Source organism: Salvia splendens, chromosome 11, assembly GCF_004379255.2.
Source record: "Salvia splendens isolate huo1 chromosome 11, SspV2, whole genome shotgun sequence".
NCBI classification, from domain to species: Eukaryota; Viridiplantae; Streptophyta; class Magnoliopsida; order Lamiales; family Lamiaceae; genus Salvia; species Salvia splendens.
In genome coordinates, this window is record NC_056042.1 from 29,138,520 (window position 1) to 29,160,380 (window position 21,861).

The 21,861-nt window shown below is 38.1% G+C and overlaps 1 protein-coding gene and 1 long non-coding RNA gene across 2 annotated transcripts; one reads left to right on the forward strand and one right to left on the reverse strand.

The window, feature by feature from the left end:
- Window positions 1–270: 270 nt before the first annotated feature.
- On the reverse strand, window positions 271–1,713 carry LOC121755368. Its single transcript, XR_006040708.1, has 2 exons — window positions 1,357–1,713; window positions 271–1,250 (listed from the first exon to the last, which is right to left on the reverse strand). It is a non-coding gene; the product is annotated as an uncharacterized LOC121755368 (long non-coding RNA).
- Window positions 1,714–14,670: 12,957 nt separating this feature from the next.
- Window positions 14,671–16,527, forward strand: LOC121755310 (putative F-box protein At3g16210). Its single transcript, XM_042150620.1, has 2 exons — window positions 14,671–14,825; window positions 15,172–16,527. Exon 2 carries the CDS (start codon window positions 15,229–15,231, stop codon window positions 16,411–16,413), a length of 1,185 nt encoding a protein of 394 aa, XP_042006554.1. The 5' UTR covers window positions 14,671–14,825; window positions 15,172–15,228; the 3' UTR covers window positions 16,414–16,527.
- Window positions 16,528–21,861: the final 5,334 nt, after the last annotated feature.

Sequence of the window (21,861 nt, forward strand, 5' to 3'; positions counted from 1 at the left end):
AACATGAGAGCTCGAAGCGAAAATGAAGGAGAAATATCCCGAGCTTTTTGTTTAAATACTTCCTAAATTTCGGGACGAAATTTCTTTTAAGGGGGGTAGAATGTAACAACCCGAACTTTCGTACCTTATTATTATTATTAGCCTAAGATAAATAATAAGTGATCGTTGTAGTATTCGAAATCTGCCATTCTCATCTATAATAATTGATCTTGGAATTATAAATAATCGTTGCTTCAATCTCGAACGGATATTTCAAGTAAAAAAAAAAAATAACACCAAATAAAAGTTATAATGTACGACATATCTCCGAAGTCCGCTAAAGTACTATTATACAAATTTATCAAATCCTTATCTATTACAATTGGAGAAAAGTTCACGCAACCCGTTCAACGGCCGTGCTCGCACTCCAAGAAAGTCCGGTACATCATCAGGGAAGACTATGGATGTTATTTGTTTTTCTACACCAAAGCCACGAACTTGAACCGATTATACCTGCACCAAATGAACAAGTGAACAAATACTCAAATAATTAATTTAATAAACAAATAAAAAAATATATATATAATTAAAAAAAAAAAAAGAGAGAGAGCAGATCCTTGAGGATCGATTTTTTTCAGTGAGCATTAAATGCTGCATTTAATTAGAGATAGGAATGTTAGCAAAAACTTGATGCCCACGCCACTTTCACAGCAGATATCACAATCTTTATCCTATGACAAAAGATAATATTTAGAAGAGGAATGTCAAGCCACTTGCTTTCCCTCACACCGAAATACCGTCACTTTTACCTACTTCACCTCCCCTACCAAAATTTACTATCTCCAAAAGGCAGCAAGAATTCTTCCACCATAGCAAGGAAAAGGGCGTCCACAACACAAAGCAAAGCCCAAAAACAACAAGTCATTTTCTTCTTCACCCCACATAGGTGAGTACCATCAACACCCCACTTTCTTTCCACCTATTACCACATATTTCATATAGGCAAAACATGTCTATGCCAAAATACAAACTTAATATCCAGAGTCTACATAACACCAATTTAGCATTTGATATATAGACAATTTAGAGCCTCAATAATAGTTGTTATAGCATTCCAAGAACATAAAAAAATGAAGATTATCAAAGAATAATAGGAACTTAGCTTAAAAGGACAGAGGAGTCTGCCGGATTCCGACAGCAAGCTCGGCACTCCGTCGCCGACAATCGACAACCAACGCTCCCAAAGTCAGTGATTTCATTGCTTTAAAAATCTGAAAAATTGAACTAACAAAGTTTAATATCAAAAAAAATGAATTCTTTGAGGTTTAAACAAAAGAAAAGAGATGAGAGAGACGAACAAATTTCTGACCACCCTACCTATCGGGAATCGACGTCGGCGGCTGGGGAAGGTCTCGGCTGTGGCGGCGGCCGGCGGTGCGAGGTACGGAGGAGGCCGAAGCTGCCGCCTGTGCATGCACAGTGGCGGCAGCGGCGGCAGCAGACCCTGGAGAGAAAGAAGGGGAGAGGGAGAGGAGGAGTCGGCGACGGCGGTGGATCCGCGGCGCCGGTGGCGGCAGATCGGCAGTGGGGACGGCGACGTGAGGCTGGAGAGAGAGAGAGAGAGAAGAGGGAGAGAGAAGGGAGGAGGAAGGAGAACCACTGCCGGAGGTGGCGGTGGTGCGACGGCGGCGCCGGAGGGAGGCTGGCGGCGGCGACGTGTGAGAGGAAAGGAAGAGGCGGTGCATTTTGTGAAATGAGGGAGAAGATGATGACTTAGTGATATGTAGGGTTAGTTTTTTTTTCCATTGGGCTAGAGTTTTTAGGAATTGGGCTGCATGTTATTGGGCTAAGAAGATGAGGGAATTAGAAAATAATAATTCGAGCCCAATTCCTTCAAATTAATTTGAGGCTTCAATGCATAGTGTTTTGTGAGGCCCATTTCGAAATTTAATTATTTTTGGGCCTAAGAATAAAATGGTTAAGTAAGCTAAAATAAATTGTTATGATCCAAGTTGCTATAGTTTTTGTAGAATAATTAGTAAGGTATAGAACACTAATTTTAGTTTGGACCGATAATTAAATAAATCTTTGAGTTGATAATTAAATTAATTGTAGGGAATTATTTAATTAATTCTCGGAATAAATCGATGTACAAATAATTTACCCCATGTTTCGTAATAAATGTAATTGCGAGGGGAAATACTTGCGATAATTTAATTGTGCACTTTTATAATTTTTGGATTTTAATTCGATATCGTGGAGGAAAATACGAGGAGCCAACGGAGGAATTATGGGCGTAAGCGGCCGACCGGCATCGCCCCGCGACGCCCCGGGCGACCGCTAAGGAAAGGGAAAGAAAAAGGGAGACAACGTTCTCAAGCCACAGAAATAATTAAGTTTAATAAAGAAGTACTATTAATTAAATTTCCCAATTTAATTAATAGGCAAGTTTCTAAAATTTTCTAACGGTGAACAAATGATAAAAGAAATAAAGTAGGGGGCATGCATTCCTATAAGTATGTGAATTTCTCGAGTCTTATTAGTACGTTGTTTGTTTTCAAAAGGCTATCTCCGTGAGTTAAGGGTGGAGTCAGGAAAATTCAAATTAAGGGAACTAAACGATCAAGGTGAACTTTCTTATCCTACATACTAATGTGGATAAAAATGCAAATTATTTTGAGGTGATGTGTTATGAAAACTCGAACCTATGTTCGTTGCTGTTTCAAGTGATGTTGTCTTGCCATAAATGTTTTGTGTATGATGCCTATCTGTTGGCTACGGCCAAGTGAATTATGAATGATGATATAAGACGAATTCGGGTCCCAGTGAGGGTGGTGTCCCCGCTCGGACTAGTGTACACAAGCTCCCTCTGACATGTTGGTCAGAGCAGGTGACCGAGGAAGGTGGCCACCTTCCCGGCACAAGCTACCTCTGTCATGTTGGGCAGAGCAGGTGACCGAGGAAGGTGGCCACCTTCCCGGCACATGAATGCAAGGTGACCGTGGGAGAACACCATCTCCACGGCACAATGTGATCAGATATGGCAAAGAATGCAAAGAACTTAGACTGCGCAGTCGAATAAAGATTTTTAGTAAGCTCAGGTCTTTTAAATAAAACCCCTGGGTGTTACTGTGATGATGGCTTGACAATATTTTCAAAAGTATATTTGTATTCTCGGCAATGTGTTCACTGAGTACTTTTTGTACTCAGCCCTGCATATATTTCTAAATGTGCAGGTTGAGCAGCGAAGTGGTGGAGGAAGTGCTATTGAGACGAGACATTTAATTCAGTCAGATTTTGACTCTCGGAGGTTCATGTCTTCATACATGAAACCGCGTTCATTTGCTTCCGTTGTGCATCTTAAAAGACTCAAGTCTATTTTGTTCAAAACTCTGATTTTATTTCGAGCTATTCCCATTTGTTTCGAGCTATGGTCGGTTTGTGTTGTTTTCCCCTTTCTTCCCCGCTTCTTTAATCCTCCCCTAGTCGCGATCAACCGTGTTTTCTATCCTTAGAAAATGCGGTCGTGACAGGTGAGACCCTTGAGCATGTCCTTGCGGAAGAGCATGGATGTGGGTGTTGTGCTCTTAAGAAATGATAGAGAGTAAAAAATTAATAAATATGAGTCTGAACCCACATCCATGCTCTTTGGCAAGAGCATGGATGTGGGTGTTGTGCTCTTAAGAAATGATAGAGAGTAAAAAATTAATAAATATGAGTCTGAACCCACATCCATGCTCTTTGGCAAGAGCATGGATGAGGATGCTCTTATTATATATAACGCCTCTATTTGTACCACCCTAATTAAATTTAGTTTCTTTTATATACTATTTATTTTTAAATAAGAAAAAAATTTAATTACTTTTGTTTAGGTAAAAATTAATTACTTAAGCTCATCATAATTGTATTACGTGAAAGTCATATACTATAAAATTTTGTTATATTACATAAACGCAAATTAGAATTTTTACTTGTGTATTTTATTTCTTTTTTCCTTTTAATTTCCTTTATTATTCTTTTTATCGTCATTCTACTTTTATAATTCTGGTTCAATTATTTCATTTTCTTATTTAATTTTTTATTTTCAAAATATCTCATTCTCCTGTGTTTTTTTCCCTTGAATTACTACCATCGCTTTCCAATAACTACCATCTTTTCCACTTAACGCAATTGACAATGGCAACTTTTTTGTTATTGTTCACTAGTCATTTGCCCTCTAGTCTACCACTCAATATACGTTAATGAATCTTTATTTGCTCTTAGTATTAAAAAATAAAAAGAAAAAAAAACAAGTGAATGATATGAAGAACAACGACAAAAAGGTCATTTTGTCATACACTATTATTTCATCCAAACTTATGTAAGAGTTGTTATTAATTACTACCTTTCTTAAGTTGCTAACCAAATTGGAAAATCATATTTTTCTAATAAATAAATAGCCCATTACTATATAATTTAATATCACTTTCATCCCTTGATCGCGACATCAGCAAGTATCCATAATTTTAACATACTCAAAATAATTCATTACAATGATTTTTTCACTGTATGTCACAAATTATTGTTAAGTCAATCATATCTCATATTCCTATTTCATACTAACGATAAAAAACAATTAAAATTCTAGATCTTCACAAGCACAAGTAAAACATTGTAGTGCATGCTCAGATGCCAATACATCGAATTTCAGAGCATTCACGGCCCAACGGACTAACACTAGGACTTCTCAAAGATACCTTATGCCACGTCACTAGGACTTCCCACCCACTGCAACATCACTATGACATTCCACTACAAAATAGTGGACAAGCACTAGGACATCCCAGCGGACAAGTACAATAATAAAAATTCACAAATAAACAGTTACAAAATTAAAATTTCGACACGAATACGGGCAGAGAAAGTGCAATAATAATTTTATTAAATAAAAAAATTAAAATAATACAATGCAACAAAAAAAAAACAACAATTTAAACAAAGTTTAGTATGCCTTAAATCTTTATAGTTTGTCGCTAGCCAAACAGGGTCTCGCTATGATATGTTTATGTTTTAGGCATTCATTTTCGACGATCGTTGTGCATGATATGAAATGCAAATGAAATGAAATGCAACGAGCCGAATATATAGAGTTAAAATTTTTAAAAAAATAAAAATAAAAAAATGCTCTCGTCCGTCGGGTGCCCGCAATAGCGGACGAGCGGCAAACCCGACGGACAAGGGGTCGTCCGCCCAGCTCATCCGCGACGCGGTCGCCGGTCGCAATAGTGGACGAGCACGACGGACGAGCGGCTCGGCGGTCGCTCGTCCGCCGGCTCGTCCACTATTGTGGATGCTCTAAGCAAATTGGTTTCGAAGCAGTTTTACAGGAGTGGGACCCACCAATAACCATTTGTTTTTATTTGCCTCATAATTTGACTTACAATTAAAATTCCTTATTGTGTTTAATTTTAATGGTGTTTCTCAATTGTATATGTTCATTCCTCACTCTTAATTGCTATATTTCCATTTTCTTCAATTGCAATATAAATAGATGTATTTTGATACGATCAGAGTTTTTTTAAGCAATATAGAACTGATAATTTTCAGCACGATATAAAATATACGTATAAAATTAATAAATTTGAGTCAAATCTTATTATACTTTATATTCGTGTTTAGTTAATTCATTGACAACGTGATAATTTCGGGTTGTATTGAGTTAAAATTCATAATATCCATTTGTAATTAATATAGGAGTATCATTTAAATATACATATAAAATTAATAAATTTGAGTCAAATCTTATTATACTTTATATTCGTGTTTAGTTAATTCATTGACAACGTGATAATTTCGGGTTGTATTGAGTTAAAATTCATAATATCCATTTGTATATTGAATATCATTTTAATCAAGTTTATTTTTCTTGTTTTTAATATAGATTAGGTTATCATTTTCCACTTTTTACCGGTCGTCTTCATTCTATTATTTGTTTTTACCTCTAATTGTAAATGGCTAGTCAAAATCAATATAGCTCAATAATCAAAAACCAGCAACTTATTCTCTGAGATTTAATACTACCACTTAATCGTAGCCTTAGTAAGGAAAGAAGCATAGATTTAGTACCAAACATATATGAACTTTGACTTGATTATACAAACTTAATTTCAACTATTAAAATATCAAAATACATGAACTAAAATATGCTTTTTAGTGTCGGTGTTTGGACACGTAAAAATGAAGAAATTGATGTAGTGGGATAACAAAAAGGATTTGTATGCAGAGTGTAAATTGGAGTTGGTAACATCAGAGTGTCCATTGTAAGGCGGACACGCCCAATAGCTCCGCCCCAATTTTTTTCCATAGCCCCAATTTTATTGTCCATAGCTTCAAAATTTTGTGTCCGCCACTATAGTGGATACCTCTAATAGCCTCCAAATTCTATAATCAACTTTCATTTTATAATGTTTCAAGTAATTATGAACAAATTTATCGGGCTATACGTAATTAGAAGAACACGACTATACGAAGTAGAATTAAAATTAAAATTAAAATTAAAATTAAAATTAAAATTAAAATTAAAATTAAAATTAAAATTAAAATTATAAAGTAATTTGTGGATAATCCCACGAGAGTAATCATCCATTAGACGCTGGTGCGCACCGACGTGGTCTCGTGGGATTATCCGCCGATGAGTAATGGCATGCGGGATCGCATTTTCCGCCTCCTCCGCCAAACGGGCCGCTTCCTCCTGGGCGGCCTGGTGTTGCACCTGTTGAATCAGAGCATTTCAGCTGTCTCTCCACAAATTGTTCATTTCCGACCTCAAATTGTAGTGAGAGAAATTTTTATAGATGTAGAGTTGGAATGGTGTGAAAATAATGAATTGAGTGTGGTGTATTTATAGGTGAATTGAAATGAAAAAAAATTAAAATCTGCTATAGCCGCGGCAGTCGGTGCTGCCACTATAGGCGCCGCGCCTATAGCCGCGTCCGCCCCCATTTCGCCGCGTCCTCGCCCCGGAGTCGGCTGAAGCCCATTCGCCCCCTACCGCTCCCATTTCGGTGTTCGCCCGCGCCTCTCCACTATAGCCCGCCCGCCCTCCGCCCCAACCCGCGGCTATAGCCGCGGGCACCCCATAGTGGACACCCTCATTCAATGATTAAATGGGCCCACTGATCTGTCATATAAATTGTTCATTTCCGACGTGGTCTCGTGGGATTGTCCGCCGATGAGTAATGGCATGCGGGATCGCATTTTCCGCCTCCTCCGCCAAACGGGCCGCTTCCTCCTGGGCGGCCTGGTGTTGCACCTGTTGAATCAGAGCATTCCAGCTGTCTCTCCACAAATTGTTCATTTCCGACTGAAGAGAGGATTTTTTTCACGTGTGTCGTGTGCACGTGTTCCTCCTTTCAACAAGATTTATAATTTTCCCACTAATGCAACAAATATTACGAAGTATAAGCGGCAAGAGCGGGGTCGAACCACTGAGACTAGGGACCTACTCGAGATTGTTTCTACGACACATTCAGAAAAGTGATCGGCTGCTGCCACGCAACGAGAGGGTTCAGTTTTAACTCCTAGACCTGAGAAATTAAACCTAATCTATTCTATCTACTAGATCCAGAGAACTGAATGTGCTTTAAATGTAATTGCAATCATGATTTGAAACAGAAAATTAACTCTAGTTCATTCACCAAATATCCTGGGTCAAGCAAATAAGTTTCCTGGGTCAAGCAAATAAGTTTCCTGGGTCAAGCAAATAAGTTTCCTAAAACAGCCAGACAACAGATCGTAAGAAAAGCAGCAGAACAGATTTCCCTTAATAGCTACTGACAAGAAAGCTGCAACTAACAAACTAAAGTAGATCTGATTCTAACTACCAACAAACTTCATCTTCTTCATGTAACTAAGCTAAAAACAGAGTGAAAACAGAGCATTGAACACCATGAAAACAGAGCAATCTCAGATCTAAAATTAAACATGGAATTAAAGCTTAAACTAACAGATCTAAGCTACTGGGTCTAGCAGAAAGCGGAATAAACACAGATCAACCTTGCATGCATCACCTAAACTAACAAATCTCAGAAATTGAGCACGTGAATAACTAGATCTCAACCTCTAAACTACTGGAAATCATGTAAACATCATGGATCTAAACATCTAAGCCACCAATTGCGAAAAGCATCCAAGAAACATAAGTAAAGAGCATCATCAACAATAAAATAAACACCAAAGCTTCATAAAACCAGAAATAGGTCGAGATCCAAAGGCGGAGTCGTCAATTCCTCCGATGAAACTCGAGATCCAACTACATCATCTCAAAAACGGTAAAGAAAGCAAGGATCCAACGCCGGAGTCGTCAATTCCATCGTCGAAACCATTGGACTAAGCTATGAAATCAGCAACCAAACTAAACTAAGCTAAGAGAGCAGTGGCGTTAAGCGCCTTTGAGAGTTTCCTACCTAAACTACGAGAACGGTAGCGTTAAGCGCTACCGAGAGCTCCCTACCTAAACTACCATAGCGTTAAGCGCTCCTTTTCTTCATTCATGTTGGTCCCTTTATATAGGGAGGCTTCAAGCTCGAATCCCTAGGGTATGCTCTTCATGATTTGACGTTTGTACCCTTAAAAAAGGATCTTTTAAATCTGCTCTGCTCCATTTTCCTCGCCCCGGGTAATTTGTGTGCGTTCCTGGGTCCGGCAGATTTTTCACACACCTGCTCTCCTGATAATTCTCCTTGACCTAGCGGATGTTTGATGCTTTATACTCCTTTTCTGCTCATTTTGCATCTGCTCGGTCAATTTGCAGCTTCTACTTGACCCAGCAAATATCTGCACACTTAAGCTCAAATTTGCGCATTATCTCCCCCAAAAAGCATGTAACATTACCAAAAAATAATGCATGAAACGAGCCTTATCAAACTGCTCACACTTAAACCATGCTTGTCCTCAAGCATGAAAGACAAGAAAAAGAAATAAGGCAAGTTTCAATGCATGTTCCCCTTTTAACCGACCCTAAGAAAAGAAAACCAAATTAAGACTCCTGGACCTAGGAAAACTTGGACACAGAAAACAGACACGAACACTCATACGGAAAACAACATGACAAAGAAAAACACAAAAACACATAAACGCATAAGCTGGTATTTTTCCTAGCAGCCATCCCCACAAGTTTAAGGTCAATCCAAGCATTTACAGCCTCAGATTCTTCCCCCTCCCTTCTTCTATCTAGTCAAGCTGTCAGTTCGTCAAGATAGCCTTAAATTTTACCTTCTGTTGGATTCACTTGATCACTCATTCCTCACCAGGGATGTTAAGATCGATTCACTCTTAAGTCAATGACACCACTGATGCTTCGGGTTATGAGAGTTTCTCCTTTCTACAGTCCCCTTTTCCTTTTAAATCCTGGGTCAGGTTACTATTGCTTCCTGCCCTTAGATTTCTTTTTTTTTCTTCTATTCCCCCTTTTATATATATATATTTTTCCCCGTGGACTTCGTCCAGCTTATACCTCCGAATTTTTAGTTTATTTCTCCCCTGGACTTCGTCCAGCTTATACCTCCATTTCCTGGACCTCGTCCAGCTTATACCTCCTTTTCCTGGACTTCGTCCAGCTTATACCTCCAGAAACCCTTTTTTTTTCTCCGTCAGACTCTTCTCCCTAAGCATTCAGTGGCGGTCCCCCTTTTTTTTGTTAGCTCAAAGTGTTTAGGCTTATAACTCACTCTTATAGAGGGGCTTCACAGTAAGCTTAAAATTTAGGCATTTTCTATCGTTCTTACTTCATCCAACTGACTTTGATTTATTAAGAGAAAAGGATTCACAATTTAGCATGTATTTTCTCTTCAATTACTCTCCCTAAGGGGCTTTTTGCTATTTATTTTACCAGTTAAGCAAACACAGAACCTAAAAAAAAAACATCTGCAAACTCCTAGACCTAACAGAATATGTACAAGACACTAACTGCACTAACTGCTTCCCCCTCCCACTTCATTTATGCTTGTCCCCAAGCAATCCTTATGAAGTGGAAAGCAGGCCAATTAGTGGCGACAAAACAAAACAAAAAAAAACAGAAAAACAACAAGACACGCACTTCTCACACTTAGACCAAGAATTGAGCTAAGTGTAAGAAGGCAAAAACACAACGAACAAAAGCAAAACAATCTTCTCACACTTAGGCCAAGCAATGGGCTAAGTGTAAGAAGATACGCAAGAAAAATACAAGAAACACAACATACTAGGCATACAAACTTCTCACACTTAGGCCAAACCAAGGCCTAAGTGGGAGAAGGCACAGAAACAACAACCTAGCATGCTCACTAAAGAAAACTAAAAACTAAAACAAAAATAAAATAGAAAAAAAATTACTTGGTTACTGGGGGTGGTGGATCAATTCAGACCCTGGCTCCTTTGAGAGTCAGCCTTCCTGGGGGTGCTGGGGTGCTTGCCCTCTTGGTCCTCTTGCTGGTCATGGGGGTTAGTCCTCTCTTGCTGGTACATCAACATTGATAGTTCTGGAGTTTGTAGAGCAGGTTTGGCCACCCCCTGCTGAGCAGAATCATCTGTTTCCCCTGTTTCTGACTTGCCATTCTGCTGGGTCAGGCAGTCGTCTTCCTTATTTTCTGAATTGGGAGCTTCATCCTTGGAATTCCTTGGAGGTCCCTTGTACTCTCTTCCTGACCTACGAAACTAAAACTTGAAATTCTTAAGCAAACTGGTCAAGTGGATGTAAGATCCAAATTTTTTTCATTTATAAACTTCTTTCCCAGATTTACTTAGAATTTCAAAAATATTTTTGGGATTAAATTTTTTTCTTTGTTTGGATTTTAATAAGGAATTTCAGAAAAAACATATTCACACTATGTACAAGTTTTGCTCAAGTATTCTTGGGAGTATACTGGTTCAGTCCAAAAATTTTCAAATTCCTTCCTATCTACCTGACCCAGCAGATTCCCAAAGAGTACTTAGCTAACTGACCTAGGCAATAATAAGGTGCATGCATAGTGGAATTTCTTCCACTATGCGTAACTCCGAATTATCCCTAAAAGTTATTTTTTTTTATTTTTAAAATTTTTTTTCTTTAAAACATAAAATCTTTTTGTAATTTTCTGATTTTTTAAAATGTTTTTGAATTTTTTTTTAGAAAACTATTTACAAAAATTAAAACTCAACTAAAAGTATTTACAAAATGAGCTTCTAAATTATCCAAGGATTATATATGCAACCAATAATCATAAAATTGAAAGAATAAGAAAACTCCCTGCCCCCACTGGCATTCTTTCAGCCACATGTATTAGGAGAGCTTTCCTTCTCCACTTCAGCCCTTGATTTTTTTTCAACCTTGGAGACCGCCTTGGATAAGAAGTCATGCCTAGACAAAAGAAAACGATCAAAAATAGAAAATTAAAGAAAGCCGAAAGCTATTTACAGTGTCATAGAAACAAAATCAAGTAGATAACTCCATAGTCCCCGGCAACGGCGCCATTTGAAGAGAGGATTTTTTTCACGTGTGTCGTGTGCACGTGTTCCTCCTTTCAACAAGATTTATAATTTTCCCACTAATGCAACAAATATTACGAAGTATAAGCGGCAAGAGCGGGGTCGAACCACTGAGACTAGGGACCTACTCGAGATTGTTTCTACGACACATTCAGAAAAGTGATCGGCTGCTGCCACGCAACGAGAGGGTTCAGTTTTAACTCCTAGACCTGAGAAATTAAACCTAATCTATTCTATCTACTAGATCCAGAGAACTGAATGTGCTTTAAATGTAATTGCAATCATGATTTGAAACAGAAAATTAACTCTAGTTCATTCACCAAATATCCTGGGTCAAGCAAATAAGTTTCCTGGGTCAAGCAAATAAGTTTCCTGGGTCAAGCAAATAAGTTTCCTAAAACAGCCAGACAACAGATCGTAAGAAAAGCAGCAGAACAGATTTCCCTTAATAGCTACTGACAAGAAAGCTGCAACTAACAAACTAAAGTAGATCTGATTCTAACTACCAACAAACTTCATCTTCTTCATGTAACTAAGCTAAAAACAGAGTGAAAACAGAGCATTGAACACCATGAAAACAGAGCAATCTCAGATCTAAAATTAAACATGGAATTAAAGCTTAAACTAACAGATCTAAGCTACTGGGTCTAGCAGAAAGCGGAATAAACACAGATCAACCTTGCATGCATCACCTAAACTAACAAATCTCAGAAATTGAGCACGTGAATAACTAGATCTCAACCTCTAAACTACTGGAAATCATGTAAACATCATGGATCTAAACATCTAAGCCACCAATTGCGAAAAGCATCCAAGAAACATAAGTAAAGAGCATCATCAACAATAAAATAAACACCAAAGCTTCATAAAACCAGAAATAGGTCGAGATCCAAAGGCGGAGTCGTCAATTCCTCCGATGAAACTCGAGATCCAACTACATCATCTCAAAAACGGTAAAGAAAGCAAGGATCCAACGCCGGAGTCGTCAATTCCATCGTCGAAACCATTGGACTAAGCTATGAAATCAGCAACCAAACTAAACTAAGCTAAGAGAGCAGTGGCGTTAAGCGCCTTTGAGAGTTTCCTACCTAAACTACGAGAACGGTAGCGTTAAGCGCTACCGAGAGCTCCCTACCTAAACTACCATAGCGTTAAGCGCTCCTTTTCTTCATTCATGTTGGTCCCTTTATATAGGGAGGCTTCAAGCTCGAATCCCTAGGGTATGCTCTTCATGATTTGACGTTTGTACCCTTAAAAAAGGATCTTTTAAATCTGCTCTGCTCCATTTTCCTCGCCCCGGGTAATTTGTGTGCGTTCCTGGGTCCGGCAGATTTTTCACACACCTGCTCTCCTGATAATTCTCCTTGACCTAGCGGATGTTTGATGCTTTATACTCCTTTTCTGCTCATTTTGCATCTGCTCGGTCAATTTGCAGCTTCTACTTGACCCAGCAAATATCTGCACACTTAAGCTCAAATTTGCGCATTATCTCCCCCAAAAAGCATGTAACATTACCAAAAAATAATCCATGAAACGAGCCTTATCACCGACCTCAAATTGTAGTGAGAGAAATTTTTATAGATGTAGAGTTGGAATGGTGTGAAAATAATGAATTGAGTGTGGTATATTTATAGGTGAATTGAAATGAAAAAAAAATAAAATCTGCTATAGCCGCGGCAGTCGGTGCCGCCACTATAGGCGCCGCGCCTATAGCCGCGTCCGCCCCCATTTCACCGCGTCCTCGCCCCGGAGTCGGCTGAAGCCCACCGCCCCCTACCGCTCCCATTTCGGTGTCCGCCCGGGCCTCTCCACTATAGCCCGCCCGCCCTCCGCCCCAACCCGCGGCTATAGCCGCGGGCACCCCATAGTGGACACCCTCATTCAATGATTAAATGGGCCCACTGATCTGTCATATAAATTCCAGTCTGTTGTTTGGAAAGAGATTAACTCAATGTAGGATTGGAACTGGTTGAGTGGGCCAGTTATGTATGCCGTGGGCCCACCAATGGCCTAACACAAAGGGCGACATTTACCCCTTTTTTTTGGAATAGGGAATGAATTTTGGGGAAAAAAATAAAATTAGTTATTTTCTTCACTCCAAAAAAGAAAGGAAATATATTGTGTTTATTATACTATTCTCTCCAAAATAAAAGTTTACCTTTACTTCATATAGGTTTTTAAAACATATCAAAAAATATATTTATAAAAAAATTACTAAAATTAATAAGAATTTTGATAATTTATATACTATCAATTTGATACTATTATAGTGAATGAATTAGTTTAATGTATACCTACTTATCAAATACCCCATCTGTCCATAAAAAGCTGATCTCAATGTAGATAACACAAGTTTTAATGCATAATTGATAAAGTAAGACAGAGATACAGAAAAGATGGTAAAAGTAGTGTTAGTAAATGGTGAAGTCCACGTTATAAATTGATTTATAAGGTTAATATTAGTTTAAAACTTTCTATTTTAGACTAATGTCTAATTTTAATGAAATGGAACATGAGACGATGGACATCTTAGATTTTAAAAATATGATATTACGTTGCATTGCGACCAAAGGAATGATAAGATTGAGTTCATCATTTTTTTATTTGACATAGAGGGCAATGAGGTATAATACTTAATTTCGAAATTATACAAAGAATGAAACAACGTTCATTGTTTCAAATTTTAGGTGTTTTTACACCCATAAAAAAAGAGACTATACTATGATTCGAGGTAATACTTGTGCATAATCGAACAAATCTTATTACTACTCCTTTAAATAGAAACATCACTACATAAATTCTCAGTGTTGAAAAATATACGTAGGGGTGGCAAATCGTGTGTGTTGGGTCGTGGTCGACCTGTTAACAACACGACCCAATAAGGACAAACACGAACACGGCCCGTTAAGAAAATCCCAATCCCGAACCCGAACATGACCTGTTACCTTCAAACCCGAACACGATACGAACCCATTAATGACACGAACCACCTCGGGTCAACAAGACACGATAACAACAAGTACATGACACCGAGGCCCAAAAGAAAATCTGTATATTATATACGCAACACTTGACTATTTATCGCACTCTTCAAATACGAAAATCTGCATATCGCAATGCTCTCACAATTTCAATTGCTAAATTAAACTTTTCAACACAAAACCCATTTAATGTGAAATAGTTAAATTAATCTCTTGAGCACAAAACCTATTCAATATGTACATAAACCTAAACGAACAAAGCCCATTCAATATCTACATAGCCTAAATAGAGAGAGACGCCTTACTTTCTCTCTCTCAATCGGCGCTCCACTCCCTCTCTCTCAATCGGCGCCTCGTCCTATCTCTCTCAATCGGCGGATTCCGGTGAGCTCCGGCAGTTCTATTTTTTATTTGATTTAATATGATTCAAGTATTCTAATTTCGTTTCTCAGTTGGTATTTGTAGAGATTTTGAATCTTATTTTGAAAGCCATCATCTTTCCATCAATAATTTCACACAAATCTATTTTTGATAGATTTATGAAAAAGTGCTGATTAGGGCAAACGAATCGTTTAACCTTTTATTTTGACTATGGAAAGTTAAAGATTTCATTTTTTTTATCCAATGCTTGTTTTGTATAATGGTTTACAGTATTAAAGATTTGATTTTTTTTGTTGTTAGTATATTCTAATTTGTGTAGATTTGATTGACTCAATTGCATCCCTTTCAGAATAGGATTAATCGAGCTTTTCTTCATCTGCTAATCTCGTATTGTTTTCGGGTATTAATGAAGATTTTGGAAGGGGATTCTGAGTGTGGCATAATGAATAAAAGTGCCAAAAAGAATCGTTTATCTGTAAGAAAAGAAACGAAACTGAGAGATAATTTGTTTGCAAATCTACCGGAAGAGATTACGTTAGAGATCTTACGAAGACTCACCATTAGGAGCGTTATGACATGCAAGTGTGTTTTTAAATCATGGCCCCATCTAATTGAGGGGGGTGGCTTTGGGATGTCGTATACTCCGAAACCAGACCTTTTTTTCGTGTATGGAGACATGGAAATGCGTTACGTTGTCTGCGATGAGGCCTTAAAGCCACTTTTCCGATTCGGTTCGCCTTCTCATAATCAATTTTCTACTGCTCACTATCGTGTTATGGTTGCTTCAGCTAATGGTTTGCTTTCAGTCTGGGATCAACGGGATAACATTCTATTTATATGCAATCCAATGACTCGTGAGCATGTCGAGCTCCCTCCTCTATCTAAGTACAAAAAAAATTATTCCTTTTCGGGATTTGGAGTGAGCAAAACACGTGGCCAATATAAGATTGTATATGTTGATATAGATAGCTGTTGGGTATACACTCTAGGAACAGGGTCGTGGAGAAGCATTGAAGCATTTAATCCAGGCATTTTTTCGCTGGATTTTGATACTGCTGCATTTTTTAATGGAAATCTTCACTGGTTGACATATGATTCGAAAGAAAATCGCTTTATTTGTTGCTTTGATTTGGAAACTGAGCTCTTTACCCGTTTTTACCTTCCTCGTGAGTTCAATAGCGATACATATCTCTACAAGCGGATATATATTTTTGAGGGTCGGCTATGCTTATGTGGTATTTTAGATTTGCGTCATATCGTTATTTGGATGATGAACAACTATGGAGATGATAATTCTTGGATAAAGGAATATAGCTTTGATATGCCCGCAGATTATTCAAAAATGCGCGGGCTCAAAGTCTTGGTGAATGGTGAGTTGTTGATAGCAATACCAGGTTTTTATATGTGCACAACTCATGATCGACTTTTTTTTATCGACCCCAAAAACACTGAAGCTCCGGTGGCATATAAGACATATGGTCATTTGGAACAAAATTATTCATCCAATATTGCTGCTTATACCCCAAGCTTAATTTCGCTCACCACCATGGGGTGTCATAATGTTCAGCCGTTAAATTTTTTGTACTATTAGTTAAACATATAAATAGTTTGTACTTGTGTATTTCTAGCTTAGTTATGTGATTCTTATTTGCATAATCGTAAACTTCTTTGCTATCTATAAAATTTGTCAACGTTTGTTATTTAACAAATTTCCACATATTGTTAGAATGGTTGTGATTGTAGCTAACAAAAGTTGCATTGTGTAATTTGTTAATTTTTAATTCTTCTTTAACCTGTACTCCATATATCTCACTAGAGTTGTGGTCAATAATCATCATGTGTGCAATAATCAGATAATTTCTTGGTTGCTTTGATATTGAAACTGAGCTCTTTACCAGTTTTTCAATTCTTTGTGATTACAATGGCGAAAGCCATGGCAACAATCAACTATATATTTTGGAGGGTCGGCTATATTTATGCAATATTTTAGATAGGCAGCTTGTTATTTGGAAGATGGACAACTACGGGGATGAGAATTTCTGGATAAAGGAATATGACTTCAACTTGCCCGAAGGATTTCCACATGTGTACGTGCTCGAGGTTTTGGCGAATGATGACTTGTTGTTTGAATACCTTGAATACAGAGATCTCTACGGAAGAGAACCATATCACATAGATTGCAGAGAACAAAATTTTTGTGAATAATTACGTGTGTCTTCTCTTCTTCTCCATTTTATATTAAGTTAATTATTTCTGGGTCAGACCAGCTGACCAGGGATTTGTGGAGGATTGGACTGGGCCACAATTCAAGCTTTCACTAATTAAATTAAAATTAATTTAATTCAAGCTCAAACTTATATATTATTATCATCCACTATAGATATAATATTGACTGCCCGTCCGAACCAAAATTACGAGTATTTGGGGACTTCCTATTTAATTTAATCATTTCCCGTGTTAAAGATATAAATATCTATTAATTAATACCAAGTCTGCTATCTGACTTTTATTAATTAATTTCTTTTTCTAAGAGTGAACGCTAGTTCAGAAACATTATTTATTATTTATGGAATAAATTTCAACTGGCCAGTTTTCTAAATAATAAAACATTTTTCTAAACACCTCTTGAGGATATTATCATACTGGCCTCTCCCAGTACACGATTCATTGCAATAACAATACTAGCATCACTTAGACACTAATGATCATTACTCAATCTATCAGGATTCTTGGGCAAAAAAATACCCTCACCATTTGATCATTTCGGTGCTATACCACACCGACGTCATTCATTTCCTTAGGTAAAGAAACTTTCGGACTGACGTCGCAACCTTTCACGATCGGTGGTCAAAGCCTATCTAGGTTGTGAAACAATTTATCTTCTGCAAGAACCGAAAAGTTACCTACTGTGAACACCGCTCACAACTTGTCTACTGTGTAGAAGACTTAGACTCATTTTGTTTAAACTATGTATTTAAATGGAAAACACATTTCAACATCTCATAAATACATAAGCAACCCATAAGCAAAAGACATTGTAACAAAATATTCCTTCTCAGAGAATGGTAAAAATGGATAAAAGAGTTATAGCATATACAAGCATTCGAAAGATGCTTTCAGTATACTTAACTCCAACAATTGATCTAGTAATTTTAATGAAATTTGTTATTTTAATTGTATATAATAACTCAATTAGAAATAAGAAATTATTGTAGGATAGGAGTTGATACAAGATCCTGATGCGAGTTACTTGTATAAATATGCGAGTTACTTACAAACTCGGTTGCACAATTATTACACCTAACTAATATTGCATCTAAGTTTTCGACTAACATTTAATATTGACTAAAATATAGTCATTTCCACATAACACGCTTTAAGAATTCGCATGACTTGCAAAAGCAACTCATGACTAAAACATTCTTTATCTGCAACAGTTAAAAGTCGGGTTAAGCGATGATTTTTGTGGCCTTAGATCATCTCCAAATAGCGGCGAGCGCACCGACTCGCCGATTTTTGGCGCTCGCCTAACTATTGCAGCCGGCGAGCGCCAAATCGGCGAGAAAAACGGCGAGCGCACGTCGATTCCTGAGTGCTCGCCGGTGCGCTGGATGCTATTGCAGGCTCCCGATCGGCGAGCGAAAATTTGTTTTTTTCGAAACACTATATATACGCGATTTGCACGTCATTTTCATTCGCACCACTTATTTTAACGAGTACTCTCTCTATCTTAATTTCTGTACAAGATCAATAATGAGAAATGGAGCACAACAACGAGCCTACTCCGGAGACGAGCAGGTCTTAAACTCCCACGGTACCCGTGGGAGGTGGATGAGCTCCGATGCCCGGGTACTACTACCCTTGGCAGCAGATGATGCCCGGTATGGTATCCGAGGGTGGTACGCCGGGATGGCAGGGGATGCCGGGGGGTCTGGCGATGCAGGGCAGGCAGGGGGTATCCGGGGGTGGCACCCGGGATGCAGATGACGCAGGGGTACCCTGGGATGCAGGGGACGCCGGAGGGGGGGACAACGTCTATTGCCCCAGTTTTGATTTTGGTACTGCTTCTTCGCACACCGGAGACGCAGTTCACTGGGTTTGAGACCTTCTCCGTAGAGGAGTTGAGACTAGATCTCGGGGATGCGGACACTCCCGTTCAAACGGGGGGAGTAGGGCGGGGTCGGGGCGGGCCCAAGAAGAAGAAGGGGAAGAGGGTGGTCGGCGAGTCATCGCAGCCGGCTGGTGACGACAGCCAGCCACGGAGGAAGTGGACGGACGCGGAGAACGTCGCGCTGTCCAAGGCGTGGGTGAGTGTCTGCGATGACCCCCTCGCCTCGAACAATCAGAGGATCCTCAACTTGTGGGCTAAAATAGCAGCAGCCTACAAGGCATTTTACCTGGCGGGGAGGTCACGCAGCGTGGAGGAGTGCCGGAAGGGGTGGGACAGAATCCGGTCTGGGGTCTCCCGATTTTCGGGCTTGTACACCAACGCCCTCCGAATGAAGTCCAGTGGCCAAACTGACGAGGACTGCAGGAGGATGGCGGAGAAAGAGTTCCCCTTGCCCGGACTTTACAAGGAGTTTACCTACTGGAACTGCTATCAAGTGGTAATGGACTCCGAGAAGTTTCGGGCAGGTGTCGATGCTGGCTGGCCGAAGAAGCAGCGCCTGAACTATTCCGGTGATTACGCCGACGACAGCAGCAGCGATTCCCACGACCTCCCCTAAGATGCTCAGGAGACCCCGTCCCCTCCCGCGTTTACTCGCCGCACTCGCCCGGTTGGTCAAAGGCGGGCGCAACGGGCTCGCCAGAGATCCCAGGAGGTCCAGTCGGCAGCTCGACAGCCGACCTCGTCTTCTTGGCGCGTCAACAAGCGCGGGCTCAGATGATCAAGGTCATAGATCAATGGAAGAATGCAACTGACCCCGAGGAGAAGAGTTTTTTTTACGCAGTGCTCGTGAGTATGCGCGCCGATTTGAATGCCGCCGCGGCACAGGTGGGGGGCTCAGACGTGGGCTCAGATGCCGCAGATTTGGGGGTCCCGGATAGCGGCAGCGACGGCGACGACGGCGAGGAGTGAGGCGGAGGCGGGGGGCTCGTGCGTGGAGTAGTAGTTTTTTTAAAATTAATGTAATTTTTTTTGTTAATGTATTTTTTTAATTAATGTACTTTTAAAAATTTTAATATTATTATTAAATTTTCCCGTATCTGTGTCGTAAATTTAATTTCGTATTTTGTGTGATTGTTAATTATTTATTTTTATAATTTCGTTTATTGTGACTATGCTATGGCTGAGCTATTGCTTGTCCAGTTGCTTGTCCTGATGATGTGGCAGGGGGAGTTTGTGGCTGGGCTATGGCTGAGCTATTGCTTGTCCAGTTCTTATTGTGGATGCTCTTATTGACAATTATGATTCAGCCGCCAGACTAAAGGTATCACCTAACGCATTATATACTACATTTCATAATACATCATTAAAAAATTGATAAATGGGTCTTATTTTATGGAAAAAAAGTTATTTCCAATATAACCTATCCACTTAAGTAAAGAAATTTAAACTACACTAAATATCAAAAACGTATTATTTCAAATCAATTTTAGTTAATTATGCTCAATTCTAATAAAAAAAAGTAATGGTGGATCACATTTTATATAAAAAAAAATTTCAAATAATCTTTCTTGCACTTTCTCGTTTCTACACATCTTTCAGTTTCACTAATTCTCAACATATTTTAATTACTAATCTTGTTTCTTTTCAAAAGTTATCTCCTTATAATTTTTTAGCTGCTATATCAATAATATATATATGTAAATTAATTTTTATGTATTGTATAGTAAAAAACATCAATTAGCAACATTACTCCATATATTAGTATTTTTGTATCATGAAATAAGTACAAATACATAACAGGAATATTAAAATCAAAATCAAAATATCGTAAAAAGAAAAAAAAATATTGGAAAAACTTCAAGTAACAAGAAAGAAAATAGTAGTACTAAAAAGAAAGAAAATATTTAATATTCAAAATTTTAAGGGTTCATAATTTATTTATTACAGATATAGCTTCTACATTTAATATGCTTGTATCAAATGATCATGTTTGAGTTCTAGAAAAAACTCAATATTAAGATAATAAAATTGATTGAAATGTGATCCACCATTACTTTTTTTTTATTAGAATTGAGCATAATTAACTGAAATTGATTCGAATAAATACATTTTTGATATTTAGTGAAGTTTAAATTTCTTTACTCAAGTGGAGAGGTTATATTGGAAATAACTTTTTTTCCATAAAATAAGATCCACTTGTCAATTTTTTAATAGTGTATTATGAAATATAATATACAATGCATGAGGTGATCCCTTCCGATGTTCGGTATTCCCTTCATTATTGCCTTACTTCGTTAGATAAATTTATAGTGACACAACATAACACTATTCCACGTGTCCCCCACTATATACGTATCCTCAGTTTTCCATTTTAGCATGTCTTATTAATTATTCCACTTTATTTGGTAGTGTATCTCATATTTCATTAATATGTTGTTACTCACATTTTATTATAATACTCATATATAAAAGTAGGATACACATCCCATTAACATTTTCAACTCACTTTTTTTACGATTCTTATAATCCGTGTATGGTCAAAGTGAGACACGTAATGTGGGACGGAGGGAGTATAGGATAAGTCAAAACAAAATTTATGGTAACTAAATTAATTATAAAAGTGGAGGTGAGATCGATAATAATAAGATGTACTACTCCCTTCTTTTCATAAAAAATATGGACATTTACGACTAACACAATTGATAATTTAGGAAAGATAGAAAACAAAAGTAATTATAGGGCCCACCTTATTAGATAGAAAGAAATACTAAAAATAGAAAGTACGCAAAATGGAAAAAGTCCATATTTTTATGGGAAGGTCCAAAATTTAAAAATTTTATATTTTTATAAAACTGAGGGAGTAATATAATTTTGACATTGTAAAAACATATCAAGAGATACTGTCATGAAGCAAAATTTTGGAAAAAA

Coding starts and splice junctions, on each gene's coding strand:
- LOC121755310 (XM_042150620.1), top strand. CDS start 15,229: ATGAAGATTTTGGAAGGGGATTCTGAGTGTGGCATAATGAATAAAAGT.